The sequence below is a fragment of the Erythrolamprus reginae genome, chromosome 5 (assembly GCF_031021105.1).
Source record: "Erythrolamprus reginae isolate rEryReg1 chromosome 5, rEryReg1.hap1, whole genome shotgun sequence".
Taxonomy (NCBI): Eukaryota; Metazoa; Chordata; class Lepidosauria; order Squamata; family Dipsadidae; genus Erythrolamprus; species Erythrolamprus reginae.
In genome coordinates this window covers 109,917,231-109,937,823 of record NC_091954.1, presented here as the reverse complement: position 1 = coordinate 109,937,823, position 20,593 = coordinate 109,917,231, and the positions used below count along the sequence as shown (strand labels likewise).

General features: G+C 42.9%; 1 protein-coding gene across 1 annotated transcript; it reads left to right on the top strand.

The window, feature by feature from the left end:
* The first annotated feature begins 3,905 nt into the window (after nucleotides 1–3,905).
* On the top strand, nucleotides 3,906–17,039 carry LOC139168208 (fetuin-B-like). Its single transcript, XM_070753717.1, has 7 exons — nucleotides 3,906–4,283; nucleotides 6,784–6,894; nucleotides 9,114–9,201; nucleotides 11,303–11,469; nucleotides 11,961–12,074; nucleotides 14,833–14,922; nucleotides 16,413–17,039. The coding sequence occupies exons 1-7, from the start codon at nucleotides 4,074–4,076 to the stop codon at nucleotides 16,851–16,853; spliced, it is 1,221 nt and encodes a 406-aa protein (XP_070609818.1). The 5' UTR covers nucleotides 3,906–4,073; the 3' UTR covers nucleotides 16,854–17,039.
* The last annotated feature ends 3,554 nt before the right edge of the window (nucleotides 17,040–20,593 follow it).

Here is a 20,593-nt window from a genome sequence, read left to right as displayed (position 1 = left end):
GGAAGTAGGTTTTTTTGGAGAAGGTTAATAAATGCAGCCTTTGCTTAACGGCCACTGCAAAAGACATAAAATCAAATCTGGTCACATGGTGATCTGCTTAATAATCACAAAGATGTATGCCATAATTCTTGATTCAATTATATTTGTAAGCTGAGGACTACATAAAACAACTTTGGAGGCATCAGTGAAGGGCTACCAAAATTTTTACTACCACACTGTGGCCGTGGCTTATTTTATAGGTGTGGCTTGATGGTCATGTGATCAGGTAGGAATGGTTTGACGATCATGTGACTTGACCAAGGATTTTCTAAGAACCTCAAAAGAATATACATATCAATGGAAGGAAGGAAGGCAGGAAGGCAGGAAGGAAGGAAGGAAGGCAGGAAGGAAGGAAGGCAGGAAGGAAGGAAGGAGATGAGGAGGTGAAGGAAGGTAAATGGGAGAAATGGAGAGTGTATGAGGGTAGTGAGAAAATGAGACTTGAATGCAGACTGATGATTTATTAACAAGAAAAAGGTGTAAATATGGATATAGAAATGATTAAGGAATATGGACTTAAGCACTGTTTTTGATATGTCTGCAAGGTATATGCATTGACATTTCTATGAATACATGTCAAAAAAAATTAAAAAAAAACTTTTTTACAGATTAAAAAAGCACCTTTGGGTCTGCATTTACCATGTACACTTGCCAAACTACTTCTCTAGTGATGGACAGTTTTTACATTCTAGCATTAAAATCTTTGCCTCTTCCGCCACTTCCCAATGGGCCTTTCTATCTCTTCCATCTCTTCATTAGAATCCAACAGATGCTCACAAATTTTGGAGACAGGTAGAAGTGACCTAGTCCCAGTCTGGCCTATAGAGCAGATGGGGTGAAAAGGGGAGACCCACACTCAGAATCGCATTATTGTTATAGTTGCACAATTTTCTGTCTGAGCGGACAAATTTGGTTTATTTTTTCTGTTTGTTTCAAAGTTTTGAATGTTGCAATATAGTACTGTGACCTGAGAGTGGTACCAGATTCCAGGAAATCTCTATCAGTATCTCCAGCTGTGTCAATACGTTTCTTCACTACTGAAGCTTTGTGATGCTATTCCATGGAACCCAGGTTTCATCAGCTGTCTGTGTACTGTGTACTGATAAGAACTTACTGCAGGCTCCACAAATCTTATCAAAAAAAGTCTATGGCGATCATCAATCAACTAGGCCGCTTACCTCCTACTGGAGCTCCCTCCATGCATGTGCAGAAGTAAAAAATCAGTGAAAATTGCTGAAATCTCACTCTCGCGCATGTCCTCACGCGGGTTGTGCAGCTGCGCACTCATCTCGGATTTTCCTACCAGAGTCGCGCACCTCGGCCCACCGGCTGCTGCCTGCCATTGCAACCAGGACATGGCGGTCCCAAAGGTGCTGTTCAAAAGACAACCGGATTTTTAAAAGGATTTTCTTAAACGTTTTCTTGAAATGTTTCGCTTCTTGCCCAAGAAGCTTCTGAGAGAATTTCTCGGATAAGAAGGGAAGCATTCTGAAGGCAAAAAAACCAAGGAAGTCCAGCACCTTTGGGACTTAACAACAAATATTTTCTTCCAGAAACCTCCCAGCAACTAAAGTGACAGAACAGTTGCTAAAGAACATGTCACAGCATCTTCCATCTCATTCCTGCCATCTATTGGTGACTACAGGTAATCCTCAACTTGTGATCAGTGGCTTCACAACTTTTTGAAAATATGATGCCCCTCCACCAAAGGTACTTATAACCCACCCACGCCATTTAAAATTTTATGGCTGTTTGCAGTCATGTGCCTTCAATTTTTAACGTTTTTTTTTTTGCCTATTTCTGCTTTTTACTTCTGGGTATACATTGGTATAATGGATTTGCTTAATAAATGCAGCCTTTGCTTAACAGCCACTGCAAAAGATATAAAATAAAATCTGGTCACATGGTGATCTGCTTAATAATCACAAAGATGTATGCCATAATTCTTGATTCAATTATATTTGTAAGCTGAGGCCTACATAAAACAACTTTGGAGGAATCAGTGAAGGGCAACCAAACTTTTTACTACCACACTGTGGGCGTGGCTTAATTTATAGTGTGGCTTGATGGTCATGTGATCAGGTAGGAATGACTTGACGATCATGTGACTTGACCAAGAATTTTCTAAGAACCTCAAAAGAAACCCATATCAATGCACTCAAAACAAGAGGGTCATTGAATTCACCCACATCCTAGAAGTGAGCTGCTATGGAACAGTGAAATGACAGAAACATCTTGCTTAGAATTTTGAAAGCACATTTTGAGCATTGTCATAAAAGTGCCTTCATGATTAAAACAGCCACTCACTAAATGATCACTTACTCAAAGGCAACACAATCTAAAGTGTTCCTTGCCACTTTTGCAGCCTAAGTGAATATCCAAAAATGCTCCATTCCACATAACAGTCTTATTTATTTATTTTATTTATTTATTTATTATTTAGATTTGTATGCCGCCCCTCTCCGCGAACTCGGGGCGGCTCACAACAAAAATATAAACAATCGTACAAATCCAAATAGATTCAATAAATTTAAGTATTTAAAATAGTTTTAAAAAGAACCCCACTATATTAACAAGCACACACACAAACATACCATACATAAATTGTATGTGGCCGGGGGAGGTGTTTCAGTTCCCCCCATGCCTGACGACAAAGGTGGGTTTTAAGAACTTAACCCTCCTTCCTGTAGACCACCAAACAAAATCAAGGTTTCTGGCAAAACATTAGTTTTCATGCATTATTCATTTTATTTTCTAGAGCAGGGGTCCCCAAACTTGGGAACTTTAAGACTTGTGAATTTCAAGTCCCAGAATTCTCCAGCCAGCTATGGAGACCTCTGTTCAAGAGAATATTATACGCATTCGGAAAGGAGGGGGAGGCAGAAACCCAGATCACACAGAATTAATTACAGATCTTGTCTCCTTATAATTTTCCTAGACACTTTTGTTTGTAGCAGAATTGCTGGCTTTGGGGGGTCTTACATGCTTTCAGGAAGAATGCAGAGGCTGCCCAAGAGGACTTCCTGCATTTTATTTCAACATCTTTTGGTGCAAATTGGGCACTCTGGGGTGGAGCTCCATATTTGCTACCCTATTGCGTCCCCCCCCCCTCCAGGCAGCAGCCCACCCCTGGGAGGCATTGTTTGTCATCAGCCATGATGATGCCTTTATATTCTACGGTTTTCCTCTGAGAATTCATGACTGCTTGTAAGGCCCTTCCTGAATATTACCCTAAGTTTAAAAAACAACCGTGTGTTGTAGGCTAAGTTGAGAAACAATAGGAAGGCAGAGTTATCCTTTGGCTTCCCACAGTTCAATACCTGCTGCACTCTACTAGTTCATGATGACCTGGTAATCTGGGAAAATGCAGAACTCAGGGAACTAAAGATACATTCCCAACTTGCCTTCTCATCGATGGATGTCTTGTAATTAATCACATCATCAGTATTAGCCACTGTATAGCTAATGACATACATAATCCATACAATACTCATAGCATTCCATGACAAAGCAACACTGACAACCTCAGCCATTTTACAGTGAACATATGAGCCATTTGCTGTCCAGCCACAACCACAATATTGTTGCCATTCACAGTACCCGCAGATTAGATTAAATTATGGTCATACCTATAATTTTTAAAATATCCTTCAGCTCTTTCAATATTGTGCTACTACAGTACAATAGCCTCATTTTATTGGTAAGTCAACTCCACTGAGTCCTATGTCGTGGGAGGGAGGGAGGGGAGGGAGGGAGGGAGGGAGGGAGGGAGGGAGGAAGGAAGGCAGTTCTTTTTGCAGTGAACTTGGCTTAAAGGACATGACCATAATTCTAGGTTAAAATTTACCCTGCCAAAGTATATACTTCCAATAATTGGGTAACAAGTTGAAGTGGGGTGATGGTCACCATGCAGCAGATAGAACAACAAATATTAGCTATTGGTTTCAAGTATATATAGAAAGACAAAGCTCTGTCAGATTCTTGCTCTCTAAGCATAGCTTCGGTTATTCTCTGATTCTGCAAAAAATTCCAAAATGTCTCGTTTAATTTCCTTCTTGATTGGGATACAGATGCTTCACCTGGTAGTTGCCACATCACCCCCTTTTCCCTTTCTTTTTCCATCATGCAACTCTTTGGTGGTAAAAGCTGCTGCAGAAGTGGCCCTTGACAAGGTCAATGCCGATCAGACAGAAGGCTACGTTCTTGCCCTCCAGCGCATTTCTGATGTCCTTGAAAAACCTCAGGTATGGTCAACTCCTTCTACCGACTCTTCCTCCTCCTCCAACTCCCCCCCTCCTCCTCCTCCTCCTCTTCTTCTTCTTCTTCTTCCTCCTCTTCCTCACCCTCTTCTATTCCCATCCCCTCAGCACCAGCCATTCTGTTGCATGGTAACCTCATGTCTATGGAGATTCTAGGTGATGGAAACTTCTTGGATGAGTAGTGAAATGTCTTCAAAGAAAAACCAGAAAGGCCAGTGATGGTCATAAGTTGAGGACTAGCCATATTGCCAAGCAGAGAGAAAAGATGTCAGTCTAGCATCACAAGGCCACCACTGCTGCACTTCCATTACTTAGTTTCTTGACATCATGTAAACATGGTTGATCTCCTATCTTTTTCCGAAGTTTCATTTATTTCTATGGGATGTGCTTTAATATGATGTTCTGTATACCACCAGAAAAATATGATAAAGGGATTGTATATTTAATATTATATGTCTTGACAGCAGCAAGAATTGTATTTGCTCAGTATTGGAAAAATGAGGAAATTCCTACAGATGAAAGCATAATTTTAAAAAATATTTGATTGTGCGGAAATGGATAGACTAACATTAATGATAAAGGATAAAGAAGATATACAATATTTTTAACGTGGGATTTCTTTCACAAATGGTTAACAAAGATAGAAATTAGAAGTTAGAAGAGTACCATTATTTATAAGTAAATATGTTTTTATTTAAATATTAAGTAAATATGTGTTTGTTTTCATAGACCTCTTTTTGACTTGTGTAGTATACAGATCCTCAACCTGCCTTCCATTGATAATCTGTATACTGCACAAGTCAAAAAGAGGGGTGTGAAAATATCTACAGACCCCTCACATCCTGAACATAAATTATTTCAACTTCTACTCTCAAAATTATGATATAGAGCACTGCACACCAAGACAACTAGATACAAGAACAGTTTTTCCCTGAATGCCATCACTCTGCTTAACAATTAATTCCCCAAATACTGAAAAATAATTTAGTAAGACTGTATTGCTATCATTCTTCTCTTCCTTACTAATATCTATCTCTTCCCACTTATCACTATAATCATGTTGCTTGTATCTTTCAATTGATATTGCTTTTTGTTTCCTAGTACTATTTGATAGCTTATTAGTAACCTTGACTATCACTGTGTTGTACCGCTTTATTCTTGATGAATTTAATTTATTCTCCTTATGTAAATTGAGATGATATACACCTAAGACAAATTCCATGTGTGTCCAATCACACTTGTCCAATAAAGAGTTCTATTCTATTCTATTCTATTTCTATATTCTATATTGTTACTATTATTGATATATAAGTAAATTGACCCCAACAATACACTGAATTTTAAGCAGCCATGGGTTACTCCCAGTTCACAAACTGCTGGTAACATCACAGGTTCTGTTGGTGCTGGTCCATGGGCACCACCATCTTTCTTTTTGGGGGGTGGGTGGGATATCTTTGGCCAGAGCCGTCATTTGGAGTTAGAGACTTTTGTCTACCACAGTAGAATAGTATCGTCGGAACTGGGAGGAGTAGTTGTGTGAGAGGGAAAGTTACTAGCCACAACAAATTCCTTTCTTACAGTCCAAGGTCATCCTTTGTTCTGCACCAGCGCATGTAAGGAGGTCGGTATGATCCCTGCACTCAGACTGGTGCTCTTGATAGAAACATAGAAACATAGAAGACTGACGGCAGAAAAAGACCTCATGGCCCATCTAGTCTGCCCTTATACTATTTCCTGTATTTTATCTTACAATGGATATATGTTTATCCCAGGCATGTTTAAATTCAGTTACTGTGGATTTACCAACCACATCTGCTGGAAGTTTGTTCCAAGCATCTACTACTCTTTCAGTAAAATATTTTCTCATGTTGCCTTTGATCATTCCCCCAACTAACTTCAGATTGTGTCCCCTTGTTCTTGTGCTCACTTTCCTATTAAAAACACTTCCCTCCTGAACCTTATTTAACCCTTTAACATATTTAAATGTTTCGATCATGTCCCCCCTTTTCCTTCTGTCCTCCAGACTATACAGATTGAGTTCATTAAGTCTTTCCTGATAGGTTTTATGCTTAAGACCTTCCACCATTCTTGTTGACCATCCACCATTCTTGATGAACTGGATGTGGGGATCGAGGGATGAACCTTAACCTGGGTGGGGTAATGGGTGGAAGTTAGTATCAGGATGGCAACGGCGTGACCAACATGGCTCTGCTAATAAATCGAACCTTGGATGAGAGATTTGGACTGGAATCTGATTTATTTCTCAGATCCAATTTGGGAAGCTGCCACAAGTGCATATTAGCCAATGGAGGCCTGGATTTGGAGTCAGAGACAAAATTAAAATGTAAAGTGTTAAAGTGTTCCCTTTATTTGTTTGAGCAATGTATGTATGTATGCATGTATGTATGTATGTATGTATGTATATGTAAAAGATAAGGGACACCCTGCCTTGCCATTTTCAATGTTTTTCTTTGTTTATCCATAGTGGCCTCGTGGTTCTTTTTTCTACCTGATCTTGGATGTGGTAGAAACGGTCTGTCATGTCCTGACTAGGAAACAGTGGAAAGAATGCGAGATTAGAGACCTACACAAAATAGTAAGTAACTAATCAACTTCGGTTAAAAGAAGCACCAATGAGGAGTAGAAGGAAGTCACATAAATTTTGAATTGTTTATCCTGTAGGTCTTATACTTGGGCAAGGCTTCCTAATAATGGAATAACAGCACAGAAGGGACCATGGCGGTCTTTTAGTCCAACTCCCTGTTCAAGCATTCACTCGTGATGGTGAATCTATGGCCCACCTGCCTGAAGTGGCACACAGAGCCATGTTGCCTGTTCCTCTTCTGGGTTTCTGACACACATGCGTGCATGACTATCAGCTATTTTTTGCGCATGCTGGATATGGGAAGAGGTGGTTTTCTGGTTTCTATTGTGTGCATTCATGCCAGCCAGCTGATCATCACCCAGGCATTCACACCTGTAACCAGAAGACAATGCACACGCATGCCGGATGCTAGAAGTTCATTTCCTGGTGTGTGCTTGTCCACTTGACAGCTTCTTTTTCAGGTTGCATTCCTGAAGAGCAATGAAGGGTTTGGATTGGTTCAGGCTGGTTCACCCAAACTGGTAGCAAGCCGCTGGTGACATTACGATGATGTCACCAACCTGGTTCAGTGAGTGACGGTCCATTGGTGCCATCATCTTTAAAAAAATTTTTTTTACAAAATTCTTCTGAGCATGCGTACAAGCTGAGTTTCCGGCATTGTGCATGCGTTCACCATCTTGATTCTGGCTTTTTAAATATATTTTTGGCCCAGCACGCATGCATTCATGAGGCGAGGCCTCACGGTGTGGAAGAAACAGAACCGGCAATGTGATACGTTAGAAACTTATCATTTTGCCATCACTACCCTATACTATTCGGGCCCAAACCTAGATGAAGTACAGTGGAACCTTGGTTAACAAAAGCCTTGGATAGCAAACATTTCAGATAACAATCAAAAATTTTGTTAAAACTTTGCACCGGATACAGAACAAAAATTTGGATACCGAACATAAATTTTTGGTTGTTATTTGAAATGTTACACCCATTGTCCCTCACCCCCCCTCTCCTTACCTCTTAACTTCTTATCTCTCTGCCTTCGTCTCCTTGCCATGGGAGCAGCAAGGCGTTGCTTTGGCTATGACAAGGCAGGCAATGAGTTTCCTGGTCTGGGCGGCAGCTTCTCTTTAAGGACAGTGGCGGTGGCGGGGGCATGGGGATGGACATGATGTTCCCGGCGCTGCTGCTCCTCAAAAGGAAGCTGCCGGAGCCGCCTCAGCAGTTGCTGCCGCTGCCGCCTCCAGCTGAATGTGATGTTCCCGGCGCTGCTGCTCCTCCGAGCTGCTTTTCGAGCTGGCTCGGCCAGGAGAAGCGCCTGCTGCCCCACTGCAGCCAGAGTGAGACCGGGGCGGCTCGAGCAGGCAGAGCACCAGGCGTGTCTCCTAGCTGAGCCAGTGTGAGAAGCAGCTCGGAGAGGTGGCCACCAGCTGGAAAAAGTGCTTCAGGGCAGATGTGGCAGGTGGCAGCCACCTCTCTGAGCTGCTTCTCACGCTGGGGCAGGAGACATGCTTGGCGCTGCCTGCTCGAGTCGTCCTGGTCCCACTCTGGCTGCGGTGGGGCAGCAGGCACATCTCCTACCTGAACCAGCATGGGAAGCAGCTCGGAGAAGTGGTTGCTGCCCACCCGCCAGGCCCGCCCTGTAGCATTTTTTCCCTGATGGCATTTCTAGGCTGGAACTAACAGCTGCCGCCGCCTACGTTGCTATGCCTCACAGGACCCAGCCTCGTGTCCGCCAACTGGAGTGTCAATCTCTCACAGGAGCCACCAGCAGGAAGAAATCAGCCAGAAAGGATAGCAGCTCATTAGGGAAACTCTGGAAAGCAGGCAAAGTGGAAGCAACATCGTCTCCCTGACTAGCTGCTCTCCTTCCAGGCAGATTTCTTCCCACCAGTGGTTCACAGGGGGGAAAGGTCTGGCCACAATTCTGCACATGCACAAGAAATCAAAGGTGAATTAAAGGGCTGTGAATGGCTGCCCTTTTTCTGGGTGGAATTCATATCATGTCTGCTGGATCAATCATCTATGCTGCACGAATGAGCATTCGTAATATTATATTCTGCAAATTCAAAAAAGTCACTGGGGTTGTAAGTGACAGGAAGAAATGTAGGAAGTGTAGAGATATAAAAAACAAGACATGTAGACATTATCACTTTTTTTTTTCCATTTTGGAAGGAAAGTAAATTGGAGTCTAATCCTATCTTTTCTTGTTCCAGGTCCATGGGCAATGTAAAATAATAATTCACTTCAACCGAAATTCGAATACTTCGAACTTGCACGGTTATCAGTGTGACTTACACCCAAGTATGTATTTTACATGTTTGCCTGCATATAGCTTTGCAAGAAAAATCTGTATCAACATAGCAGCGGTGGGTTCTAATTTACCTTGCTGCCAGTTCACTTCCTCCCATGCTCTGTAGCCGAAAATCCCCCGCCCCCGTTCTGTTTCACGGGCTTCCGATAAATTCCAATCTCTGGCAAATCAATTCTTTAGAAATAAAACTCACTCTTTATTCACTCCAGTAAGTACATGAATACAAAGGCACAGTTAAAAGTAGCAAAGGAGCAGATTCTCATTTAGAGCCAGCTTTCATTCTGGGTCCAGGAAGAGCGCCAGACTCAGTCTTTATCTATATTCCTTAGATAACACCCATTCATTCAATCAAAACAGATGTATTAGCTCATCCAAAACTTTTACTAGCACAGCATATAGCACACATGGGTTTTTCGAGGCAGAAATCATGATTTTAAAACTTCTTTTCAAGCACAACCCCATTTCTCAGATCTTCCATCAAACGACATTGAGATTCCATGCCCCATTTCCTACAACCCCATTCATTTATATTGCCTGGAAGTGACATCACACCTCAAAGAGCTAAGGCTGTGAATTAATACCCTTTACTCTGGATCTCCGCTCGCCTTCTGGCCATTCATCTATAGTGAGGGTTTATCCAATTGTTTTCTACTAACATGTCTTCCCCACTGTCTGACTGAGAGTATTTTCCCAGTGTCACACCAGCCCCCTCAGGCTCTCCCCAATCATTTTCTGCCTCACTCTCACTCTCAGTTGCGTCTGGCAGCCCTGCTGGCCCAGGGAACCCAGAGGAGCCTGGCTCATCTTCTTCACAATCAGACATGACCTGAGGTGGACAAGGAGCACTCACAACGCCCCACCCCAAAAATTTTAAAAACTGAAAACAAGATGTCAATGCATGCCCATTGCTGGAAACCTGGCACAGAAGAAAAAAATCATAACACCCCCCCAAATTTCACAAAACGTTTTTTTTAAAAAAACAGGTTGTGGCATCCATGGACCGGCCCCAACCAAACCGGCTCCATGATGTCATCAGTGGTTCGCTACCAGTTCTGGTGAACTGGTCGGAACCGGGAGGAAACTACCTCTGCTGCATAGACATCTCCCAAATGCCATTTTGAAGATTTCCTCACAGAAATTTTTAAAGAAAATGCAGAAGGCCCAAGTGGAAGCCTTGTCTCATTCTTCAAAATATCTTTGTTACATCTGTACCTCAACTTAAAGCAGCTCATTTAGTGACTATTCCAAGTTTCAATGGCACTGGAAAAAGTGACTTATGACAGTTTTTGCTACTTAAAATTATTATAGCATCTCATGATCAAGAGATCAAAATTCAAATGCTTGGCAATTGGTTCATATTTATGACGGTTTCAGTGTTCCGGGATCATATGATCCCTTTTTGCAACCTTTTGACAAGCAAAATCAATCTTTCCTCATCTCCCACAATAGTCACAATGAAGCCAAGTGCTACATACATTTTGTCATATTTCCTTGTCTTAGCTTTTGGGAGACTTACATTTGTCTCATTATCTCTGTCTCTCTCCTCCTTTCTTTTCATCTCTGTTAAATATTTTTCCATAGTGTCTCTTTAAGGTTTGTTATCTGCATTTCATGTCTCCTGTTCTGTACTGTGTGCTATTCTTTGGTGTAAAGAACCCCTACTCCCTGCTGCAAAAAACCCCATACCCCCCAGGGTCATGCCCCCCCCCCCGGCATCCCGCGGTGGGGGGACCGCCCACTATTCTAGAAGCACTGATGCAGTGGCATGAAGCCAGCAGTGTTCTTCGGACTGGCCACTTCCTCTCAGCAATAGGAAGATGGTAATAGTGAGCCACTTCTGAAAAACCATGCCAAGAAAATTACAGAAACTTATCTAGGCATTCTCGAAGAATGAGATACGATTAAATGGAAGTGAAGGATTGCAAATTGGGTTTGTTTTGGGAGATTCAAGTCTGATGCTAATTGGTAGTAGGAGGCTTACATTTCAAGCTACATCCAAGCTTTCCATATCTCATTTCATTTAAATGTAAAAGATCAAATTCAAATACTTTGTCTCACCTTATTAAATAATACTTATTTGTTTTTCTAAAGTTTCTCGTTCAGATATTGGACTTATTTGCCCTGATTGTCCATCCCCTAGAGATCCTTCTCTACCCATTTTTCAGGAGACAGCATTGGAGACGCTGGACAAATTCAATGCTGAAAATGACCATAATCACCTCTTTCGCCTTGATAAAGTCACCAAAGCAAGTTCGCAGGTAAAGTTGAAATGGAGCATTTTTCAGCCAGAAAGTTCTTGCTATTTCATTTGTATGAAGACTGCTGCAGGGTATGCTACAGAAATTAAAAATAATAAATGGAAATAATCCCAGAAGAGGATGATTGACTTCTGCATAATTTCTAAACTAAGTGCAGAGCCAGATTCACAAGGTCTGCAGGAATCTGATATAAAGTTGATTTCACTTTTTATCTGCCAGAGGGCTTCCTGGGACCGTCTAATTTCCCACATGCATAGGACCGTGATCTTTGGATAATGTGACATCCACTTTGATTACTGAATATAAATACTCTATTATTAATAGGAACATTTGACAATGTCCTACCTATTCTCCAGGGCCTAGCATTGAGAATTATGGGAACTTTACTCAAGGGCATCAGGTTAATAAAGATTGGCAGGGTACCTAAGATTGGGAAGGGTACTTCCTGCAGACAATGTGGTCCACTCTGACTCATCTATGACTTTTTACAGTGGGGTATTGCTTCTTCCAACTTTGTGGAATATACCATCCATGAGACTTCCTGTGGCAAAAGTCCACCTGTGTCTGACATCACTCAGTGCCCCCTCCTACCAGTTGAAACTGCAGTAAGTATTTCCCCATCTTGCCTAAAATCTATCTTGCCATTGTAGCTCCATGCATTTTTTCTCAAGAACCAACTTTTCAGCTGCTCAAATCATATTCATTATTTATCAGTGGTGGCCAGACTCAATGGCTGCCTTTATACAACATTTAAACTGGCTTAAAATGGGATTGGATAATTTGTGGGAATATAGAAATGATCTTAATTTGTTGTATAAATCCATCACATTGTGCCATGCTATAGTTTATTGGTTTGGCCATTGCATTGTGGAAAGCTGAATACTTCTTCTATCATTTTAACAAGAGGGAGATTTATTGTGCAAATAACATACCCAGTATCGGGTTGCTACCGGAGTGGTGGGAGACGCCACCATTAGCGAAAATAGAACTCGGAACACAGCTCCAGGTGAGGGGCAGGTGGGCAGGTGCGTCAGAGCAAGATTTGGCTTTTTACATGCGCAGGAAGCAAAATTTTGCAAGAGGATTCATGTATGTGCAAGATTTTGATGAATTTTTGTTTCCGTGCATGCATGGAAGAAAAAAATTGCAGAAAACTCACACGCTCGCACACCTTCTTGCTGGATTTGCTTCCTGTGCATGCGCAGAAACCAAATCTCGCTCCAACACACATGCGCCTGCTGGTCACCCAGAGATGTGAGTGCATCAGCACCGGTAAGAGGTGGTAAGTTGAAACCCCTGCCTGAACATACCCCTAATATGTTAAGTAAAAGGGGCACAAGGGCTCAGTGACTAAGACAGTGAGCTTGTTGATCAGGAGGTCGGCAGTTCAGCGGTTCAAATCCCTAGTGCTGTTTAATGGAGTGAGCTCCGGTTACTTGTCCCAGCTTCTGCCAACATAGTAGTTCGAAAGCACATAAAAAATGCAAGTAGAAAAATCTTTGGGGAGAAGATAACAGCAATCCAGGTGCCTTCAGCATTTAGGCATTCAGCATTTGTAGCCAAGTTGGGGGTGAGGGTTTTTAAACTATTTTAAACTATTTAAACTCTTTAAATTTAGATTAGATGGGTGGTTTGGGTGGGCCGGGGTATAAGTGTTGGATGGTATGTCTGTATGAGGAAGGATGATGTGACCGTGAAATAGAATTTGAGGTGTGGAATAAAGGTTGGGGATGCACTTTTTATATATGTCAACAGTAGTGGGCGAAGTCTAATTTATCTACCAGAGACCGGTATGATTGGTATGGCAGGCCTGCCAAGAGATAGAGAGGCCAGCAAGGGTGGGGGGATGACTTCGGGTGTGATGAAGAGCCGGCTCATTATGGTTATTACTGGGAGGGGCAGGGTATGATGGGAGCCGAGGGGTAGGCTGCTCTCGGAGAACGGGGACTTGCTGTTTGGAAACAATTCCCTGTTGTGGCCTCCTGGTCTCACCCCATGTAGCTGGAGTCAGACATAATCAGGGTCTTGGTCTCAGGCTACTGCTACTCAATGCCAGGTTCAGTTGCCAACAAGGCCCCCTTGATCCGATACTTACTCTTGGAGGAGGGGGCTGACCTGGCTTGTGTGACCAAAACCTGACTGGGTCTGAAGGGAGGCATCCCTCTCTCAGAAATGTGCCCAGACAGGTTTCTGGTCCTGCATCAGCCGCAACACCAGGGAAGGGGTGGGGGACTGTCTGTCATCGTCTGTGAGACTCTAAGCCCTCGCAGGGTCCCTGCTCCTGAGATTGTCGTGTGTGAGTCTCTCCTCTTGACACTGGACTCAGGGGTTCAAGTGGATTGTTGTTAACATACCTGCCTCCCAGATGTGTTTCAACAGCCCTGCCTGCGCTGCTTGAGTTGGTAGCCAGGCTGGCGGTGGAGTTTCCCAGGCTTGTGGTCCTGGGGGACTTTAATCTTCCATCACTTTGCAAAACCTCGGAAGTAGTTCAGGAGTTCATGGCTTCCCTGACAACCATGGACATGATCCAAGTAATCCAGGGTCTGACTCATAGAGGGGAACATACACTTGACTTGGCGTTTTTCTAAGAGCAATAGAAAAATGATCTGGTTTTAAGGGATATACTCACCACACCCTTGTCATGGTCAGATCATTCCCTGTTGATTCTGGACTTTGATTGACCAATCCCCCACCACAGGGAAGCGGAACCGATTAGGAGGTTCCACCCCAGACGCCTAATGGACCCGGATGGGTTTCAGAGGGAACTTAGGGAAATTTCCGACTCGTTTGTCCGTAGTCTGGCTAAGTCTCTGGTGACGGCATGGAACAAGGCCACATTGGGGGCTCTGGACCAGATTGCACCTGAGCGGCCTCTTTTTGGTTCACTGAGGAACTCCAGGGGGTGAAACGCCAGAAGAGATGCCTAGAGCAAGCATGGAGGGACAGTAATTCTGAGTCCAACCGAACACGGGTAAGAGCCTACATTAGGATTTACCTTGTGGTGATAGAGGCGGCAAAGTCAGCATACGTTACCACCCTTATTGCATCCGTAGACTCTTGCCCAGCCACCCTGTCTAGGGTGACCCGTTCTCTCCTGAATAGGGAGGCAGCGGTGGAACCCTTGCAGGGGCGGGCTGAGGAATTTGTTCAGTTTCTTGCACTTCTCACTCAGATTCAGAATGATCTGGACTCCAATTGGGCAATTCAGACTGAGGTGACAGGGTAGAATAGTATATTCTACCCTCTGTAAACCACTTAGATAGAGCTGTAAAGCACTGTGAAGCGGTATATAAGGCTAAATGCTATTGCTATTGATTTGCTTTGATTGTGCTTTGCTGATGGAAATTTTCTCTTTTGCTCTAGGAAAGAGGTCTATGCAAAGGCTCTGTGACAAATACTCAAATAGAACATAAGAAATATATCACTGTAAAATGTGATTTCTTCCCACGTCTGGTAAGTTCCTCAGTCACCTACCATCTGTAGAAAACATTCATTCCAAGGTGGTAGAATAATTTATTTTTAAAAATCTTGACTGGCTGTATTAAGCAGATAGCTTCTGGAATAAGTCAGTATATACCTCTTTAAATAACATACAATAAAAAATGAAATGAAATGGAAACAATTGAACAACACTCCCCTCAATTACATAATTACACAAAGAAGTTCACAGGTTATTGTAATTTTATGGGGGAAAGGTCTCAGGGAGCCCTTGGTGCTTTCTGAGTTGGTTGATTTCTTTCAGACGATTCATTAGCCAAACTAGATAACATCTTCAATGCTAGTACATGACTAGCACTAAGGATGTTACTCAATTTGTGTAATGAAACATCTGCAAGAAAACAACCAAGCTCACAGAGCACCAGGACCACTCATCTCAACCCTGAACTACAAATATTCTCAATTAAAGATCTTGGGATTTCTTAAAAAATCCATCACTGTCATCACTGGCAACCTTCAGTCTCGAAAGACTATGGTATCATACTCTGGAAAGAGTTAAAACAGCATCTAGTGTGGTTATAAAGGCCAATCCAAGAGTGACAATCCCTTCCACACTGAGGGCAGATCCATTCTGTACCCTGCACGGCCCCCAGATTTTGTTAGTTCCGGGATTGCCTCTTTGCCACAGCCTGCTGAATCAAAATGGAGAATGCTGTGTCTTTAGCCGCCAAGCTAATAGATCAGAGATCAAGGTTTCCCAACTGTTAATGTCCATTCCCAAGGCTTAAATCCTTCTTACAGATATCCTTATATTACATCTGTGGCAGTGTTCCCTCTAATTTTTTGGGGGGGTGGGCGGAAAAGTATAGTTTCTGAGTGGCAGTCCCTTTGGGACTGGGCGGCACTCTTTCCCTCTCACTCTTTCCCTCTAGACTTCTGGGCAGGTTGAAAAACTCTGAATTGATGATTATTTTTAAGTGAGCCAATGCTCACTGCTCAGCTTAGAGGGAACTATGATCTGTGGTCTCCCTCTGGGGCACTTTCCCTGCCCTAGTTCACTATACAGGAGATCTTTTGGAATCTGCCCACCATCCATTCTCACAAGCCCAAGCCAGTGAAGACGTTGCTATTTCAATAGTGTATAAATGCTAGAAATTCCAGCATGTTCCAAGACTGCACTATTTGGAACTTTGTCATGCCAGGTGAAACCAAGGGTACTTCACAGACAGCGCATATAGAAGTCATGGAGACTTACAACAGAGTAGAATTATCTCGCCTCGTTGAGTTTACCTGCTAAGTAAGATTTACATGGTAGATTTTACTTAAGTAATTACAATCTACTTGTGAGGAAGTACAGGTGGAAAGATCTTCTCTGCCTGCTCAATTCTGCATCCCAGAGGGCAGAAGTTACGAACACCAATTGCCTCAAACATTTCACAAAATGATCTATAATCCAGATCCAATCAACCAACTCAGCCATTTCTCTGTATCTTTTGTCTTATTAGCCATCAGTTACAGCTGAACAGATTCCACAATCCAAGGAGGAGCACCATGATGAAAGTGGACACCACCATCAACACTCTCGTCCCCACCACCACAAGCATGATGGACAGGGTCAGGAACACCAGGAACCACAACAGCCTCTCCCCACAGCTGGCATCCAAGAGACACCATCAAAGCAAAAGAAACCAGTGGGCCTGGTGATCCTCCATACTCTTTCGAGCAAACATCCAGTGCAGGAGCCCAGTGCAACCTCTGGCCCCACTCTTGCTTCTCCAGAACAGGAAGCTGAGCCTCATTCAGACAAGGCCACTTTTTCCTTCCCCGAATGGTTTTCACCATCAAACCAATGTCCTGGAGACATTTTAATAAACATCCCCGGCTTTGAACTGCCTCCACGGCCACAGGCCGAAACCTCCCAAACAAAGAGTGATGTGCAACACTGATAGCTTAATTTGGAGGAAATAGAGCAAACACCCTCTAGATGAGCAGGAAAATAAAGGGAAAACATTCTAGAGCTCTTTCATAACCAAAACGTATCTGGAAATGTGGAGGTAGACAATCTTGATATATTTGATCAAATTAGAGAATCCTTCTGAAACGGAAGTAAATAAATAATTAAGCATCTTTCATTCTTGTGATCTTTGGTTTAAGTTAGACATATAAATGAGAGCCAATTTTTATTCATTCATTCTTCTATATTTCTGTAATTATGGAAAGGCGAGAGAGAGAGATTTCAGAATCAGCATTTCTTTTTGAAACAGAACCCACAATAAAACTTGAATTGTTTCTGAAAACATTTTACCCCAGTGATAGCAAACCTCAGTGATTGCATTTATAGATCTTTGAAAGAAGACAATCTTTTCATGTGCCCAAAGACTGTCTTAAGAGCTTTCCCTCCCTTCCTCCCTGTATGAAGGGTTTTACTGTAGATTTAAACTTTGGATCTTCTGCACCAATGCAATTTCATTCATTCAGTCAGTCAGTCATCCATCCATTTAATATATATCACTCCATAGAACCTCGCAGAATAATAATATAAGAATATATAAGAGAAGAAAAATGCATTTGCAGTCTAAGACAGTATCCTGTACACATTTCTATGGAATCTATTTAACTTCTCATAGGAGGCCATTTTCAAGGGCCAACCCAATGACCAAAAGGCAAGGACCTTGGGCTTCAGTCTGCCTGAATGTTCTCCTAGTTCAATGAAAGCAGTTGGGAGAAATGCAGTCTGCAGCCAACCCATCCCAAGCCCAAAGCAGTTTCTTACGACAACCATGATGCGATGCAGGTGTGTTAAGGAAGGATGCCAGGCTCAAAGGCAACCAATGACTCCCCTGTCAGCATTCCAAATAACATCTAAATTCAAATCTGAGTCCCAGGCAAAATTTTCCTCAAAGTTCTAATTTATTCCTAGAGCCATGTTGGTACATCTGTGAGAAACCTGAATCTGAATTCCCAGTTTAAAGTTCATTCCCCTGTCCCACACTCACAAGTTCATCACATGGACCACTCATCTTCTGCCAATGGGTCTGTACACTCTCATCTTCTTCTGAGCAGGTGCTGGACAAAGGATGACCTTGAAAATATTAAAGGAATTTGGCATGACTATCTCTTCCTCCTCATGCAACCACCCCTCCCAAATTTCCACATCAAGAACACATTCCAAAAGAGCATAGCATAATGTGGCAGGCCAAAATCTCCAAGCAAATCTGGCTTCGGCCTAACATGAAATCGCTGGGTGAGATCATCCAAGGACATGGGGTGAGGTATCATCAATATGCCGATGATACCCAGCTTTACATCTCCACCCCATGCCCAGTCAACGAAGCGGTGGAAGTGATGTGCCGGTGCCTGGAGGCTGTTGGGGCCTGGATGGGTGTCAACAGACTCAAACTCAACCCGGATAAGACGGAGTGGCTGTGGGTTCTGCCTCCCAAGGACAATCCCATCTGTCCGTCCATTACCCTGGGGGGGGAATTACTGACCCCCTCAGAGAGGGTCCACAACTTGGGCGTCCTCCTCGATCCACAGCTCACATTAGAAAACCATCTCTCAGCTGTGGTGAGGGGGGCGTTTGCCCAGGTTCGCCTGGTGCACCAGTTGCGGCCCTATCTGGACCAGGACTCATTGCTCACAGTCACTCATGCCCTCATCACCTCGAGGTCCGACTACTGTAATGCTCTCTACATGGGGCTACCTTTGAAAAGTGTTCGGAAACTTCAGATCGTGCAGAATGCAGCTGCGAGAGCAGTCGTGGGCTTACCCAGGTATGCCCATGTTTCACCATCACTCCGCAGTCTGCATTGGCTGCCGATCAGTTTCCGGTCACAATTCAAAGTGTTGGTTATGACCTTTAAAGCCCTTCATGGCATCGGACCAGAATATCTCCGAGACCGCCTTCTGCCGCACGAATCCCAGCGACCGATTAGGTCCCACAGAGTGGGCCTCCTCCGGGTCCCGTCAACTAAACAATGTCGGTTGGCGGGCCCCAGGGGGAGAGCCTTCTCTGTGGCGGCACCGACTCTCTGGAACCAACTCCCCCCGGAGATCAGAACTGCCCCTACTCTTCCTGCCTTCCGTAAACTCCTCAAAACCCACCTTTGCCGTCAGGCATGGGGAAACTAAACATCTCCCCCTGGGCACGTTTAATTTATACATGGTATGCTTGTGTGTGTGTCTGTTAGTATATGGGTTTTTTTAAATCTTTAAATATTTTAATTAATTGGATTATTTATGATTTGTTTTACACTTGTTGTGAGCCGCCCCGAGTCTTCGGAGAGGGGCGGCATACAAATCCAAATAATAAATAAATAAATAAATAAATAATAAAATAAATATACACACACACAGTTCAGGTCCAACACCAGTAACTGCACAATGCTTGTTATGTGAGGCAAAAAGCAAGAGAAACAACAAAGACATCCTCAAGGTCAGCCTTCCAAGAACAACTGAAAGGAAATATGACCAGATTTCAGAAATCATGTTTTTTTCTTTTTCATTTTTGAAGCAGAGACACAGCCCAGGCACAATATCCTGTGGCAATGACAGGCTTGGAAAAAATATATTTCAAATTGACTAGTAGAAGTTGATATATAGAAATCCAAACATGATACCTATCACTATTTTCTAGCTCCACGTTGCATCTTTTATTTGTCCCCCCACCCAAAAAAAACAACCCAGCAAGAGTAAACAACATTACAAAATTGTAAGTGGCTATTTAGACCAGAATTTGCATAATGGCTGGGGAATTTTAACATTGAGGTCCCCACATCATGGCTTTGCCAAGATTGTAAAATATTAAATTAAGCCACAAGTCTAACTCAGTATTGGTGTAGTAATCCCATTTAATGCATCCCAGAAAAAGAGTCTTCTAAATTTTACCTGAATACATGCAGTGAAGAAGACACAATCTATGCCACAAAAACACTCTCCATGAAGTATTATGTTCCTGATTTTGAATTTTGTTTATTCAGAAGGATTGACACTTTCCAATTTGCTTGTCATGAATAAATGCTTAGCAATCAGCCACACCTCCAACGGCAGCCATTTTGTAGCAAATTATACCCACAGAATCAGCCATTTTCCAACTAAGGACTCCCCCAATCCCAGACATATTGCAGCAGGGGCGAAGTTCAATTTTTTTCCCTAACGGTTTTGTGGGCGTGGCTTGGTGGTCATGGCAGGGGAAGGATACTGCAAAATATCCATTCCCACCCCACTCTGGGGACAGCCCGAGGGGGTGTTTTCCAATTCTCCAGATGACTCAAATTTTCTGCTACCGGGTCTCACAATTTCTTTTCCTTTATGTTTCAAAGGTTTATCTAAAAGTCTTTCCTTATTCTTTTTTACTATTCTAGTGCTCATTTTCTCCCAACCAGCCCCATGGTTGCATGGAATCTGGCGTCCCTCATGCAAGATTACACAGCCAAACTTTGACTCTTTCCAGAAGGCTAAAGGACCTCTTTTCTACAATGCAGGGTCAGGGGCAGAGAAGACCCTCTTCCTTTAATAATAATAATAATAATAATAATAATAATAATAATAATAATAATAGCAGCAGCAGCAACAACAACAATAATAATAATAAAGAAACAGAGTTGGAAGGGACCTTGAATGTCTTCTAGTCTAACTCCCCGCTTAAGCAGGAAACCCTACACTACTTCAGACAAATGGTTATCTA

Bases quoted from the DNA above. Each gene is read 5' to 3' on its own strand.
- LOC139168208 (XM_070753717.1), top strand. From the start codon at position 4,074: ATGTCTCGTTTAATTTCCTTCTTGATTGGGATACAGATGCTTCACCTG. The intron at 6,895-9,113 runs GTAAGTAACTAA...TTCTTGTTCCAG, and splicing joins TTAGAGACCTACACAAAATA to GTCCATGGGCAATGTAAAAT. The intron at 14,923-16,412 runs GTAAGTTCCTCA...TTGTCTTATTAG, and splicing joins GTGATTTCTTCCCACGTCTG to CCATCAGTTACAGCTGAACA.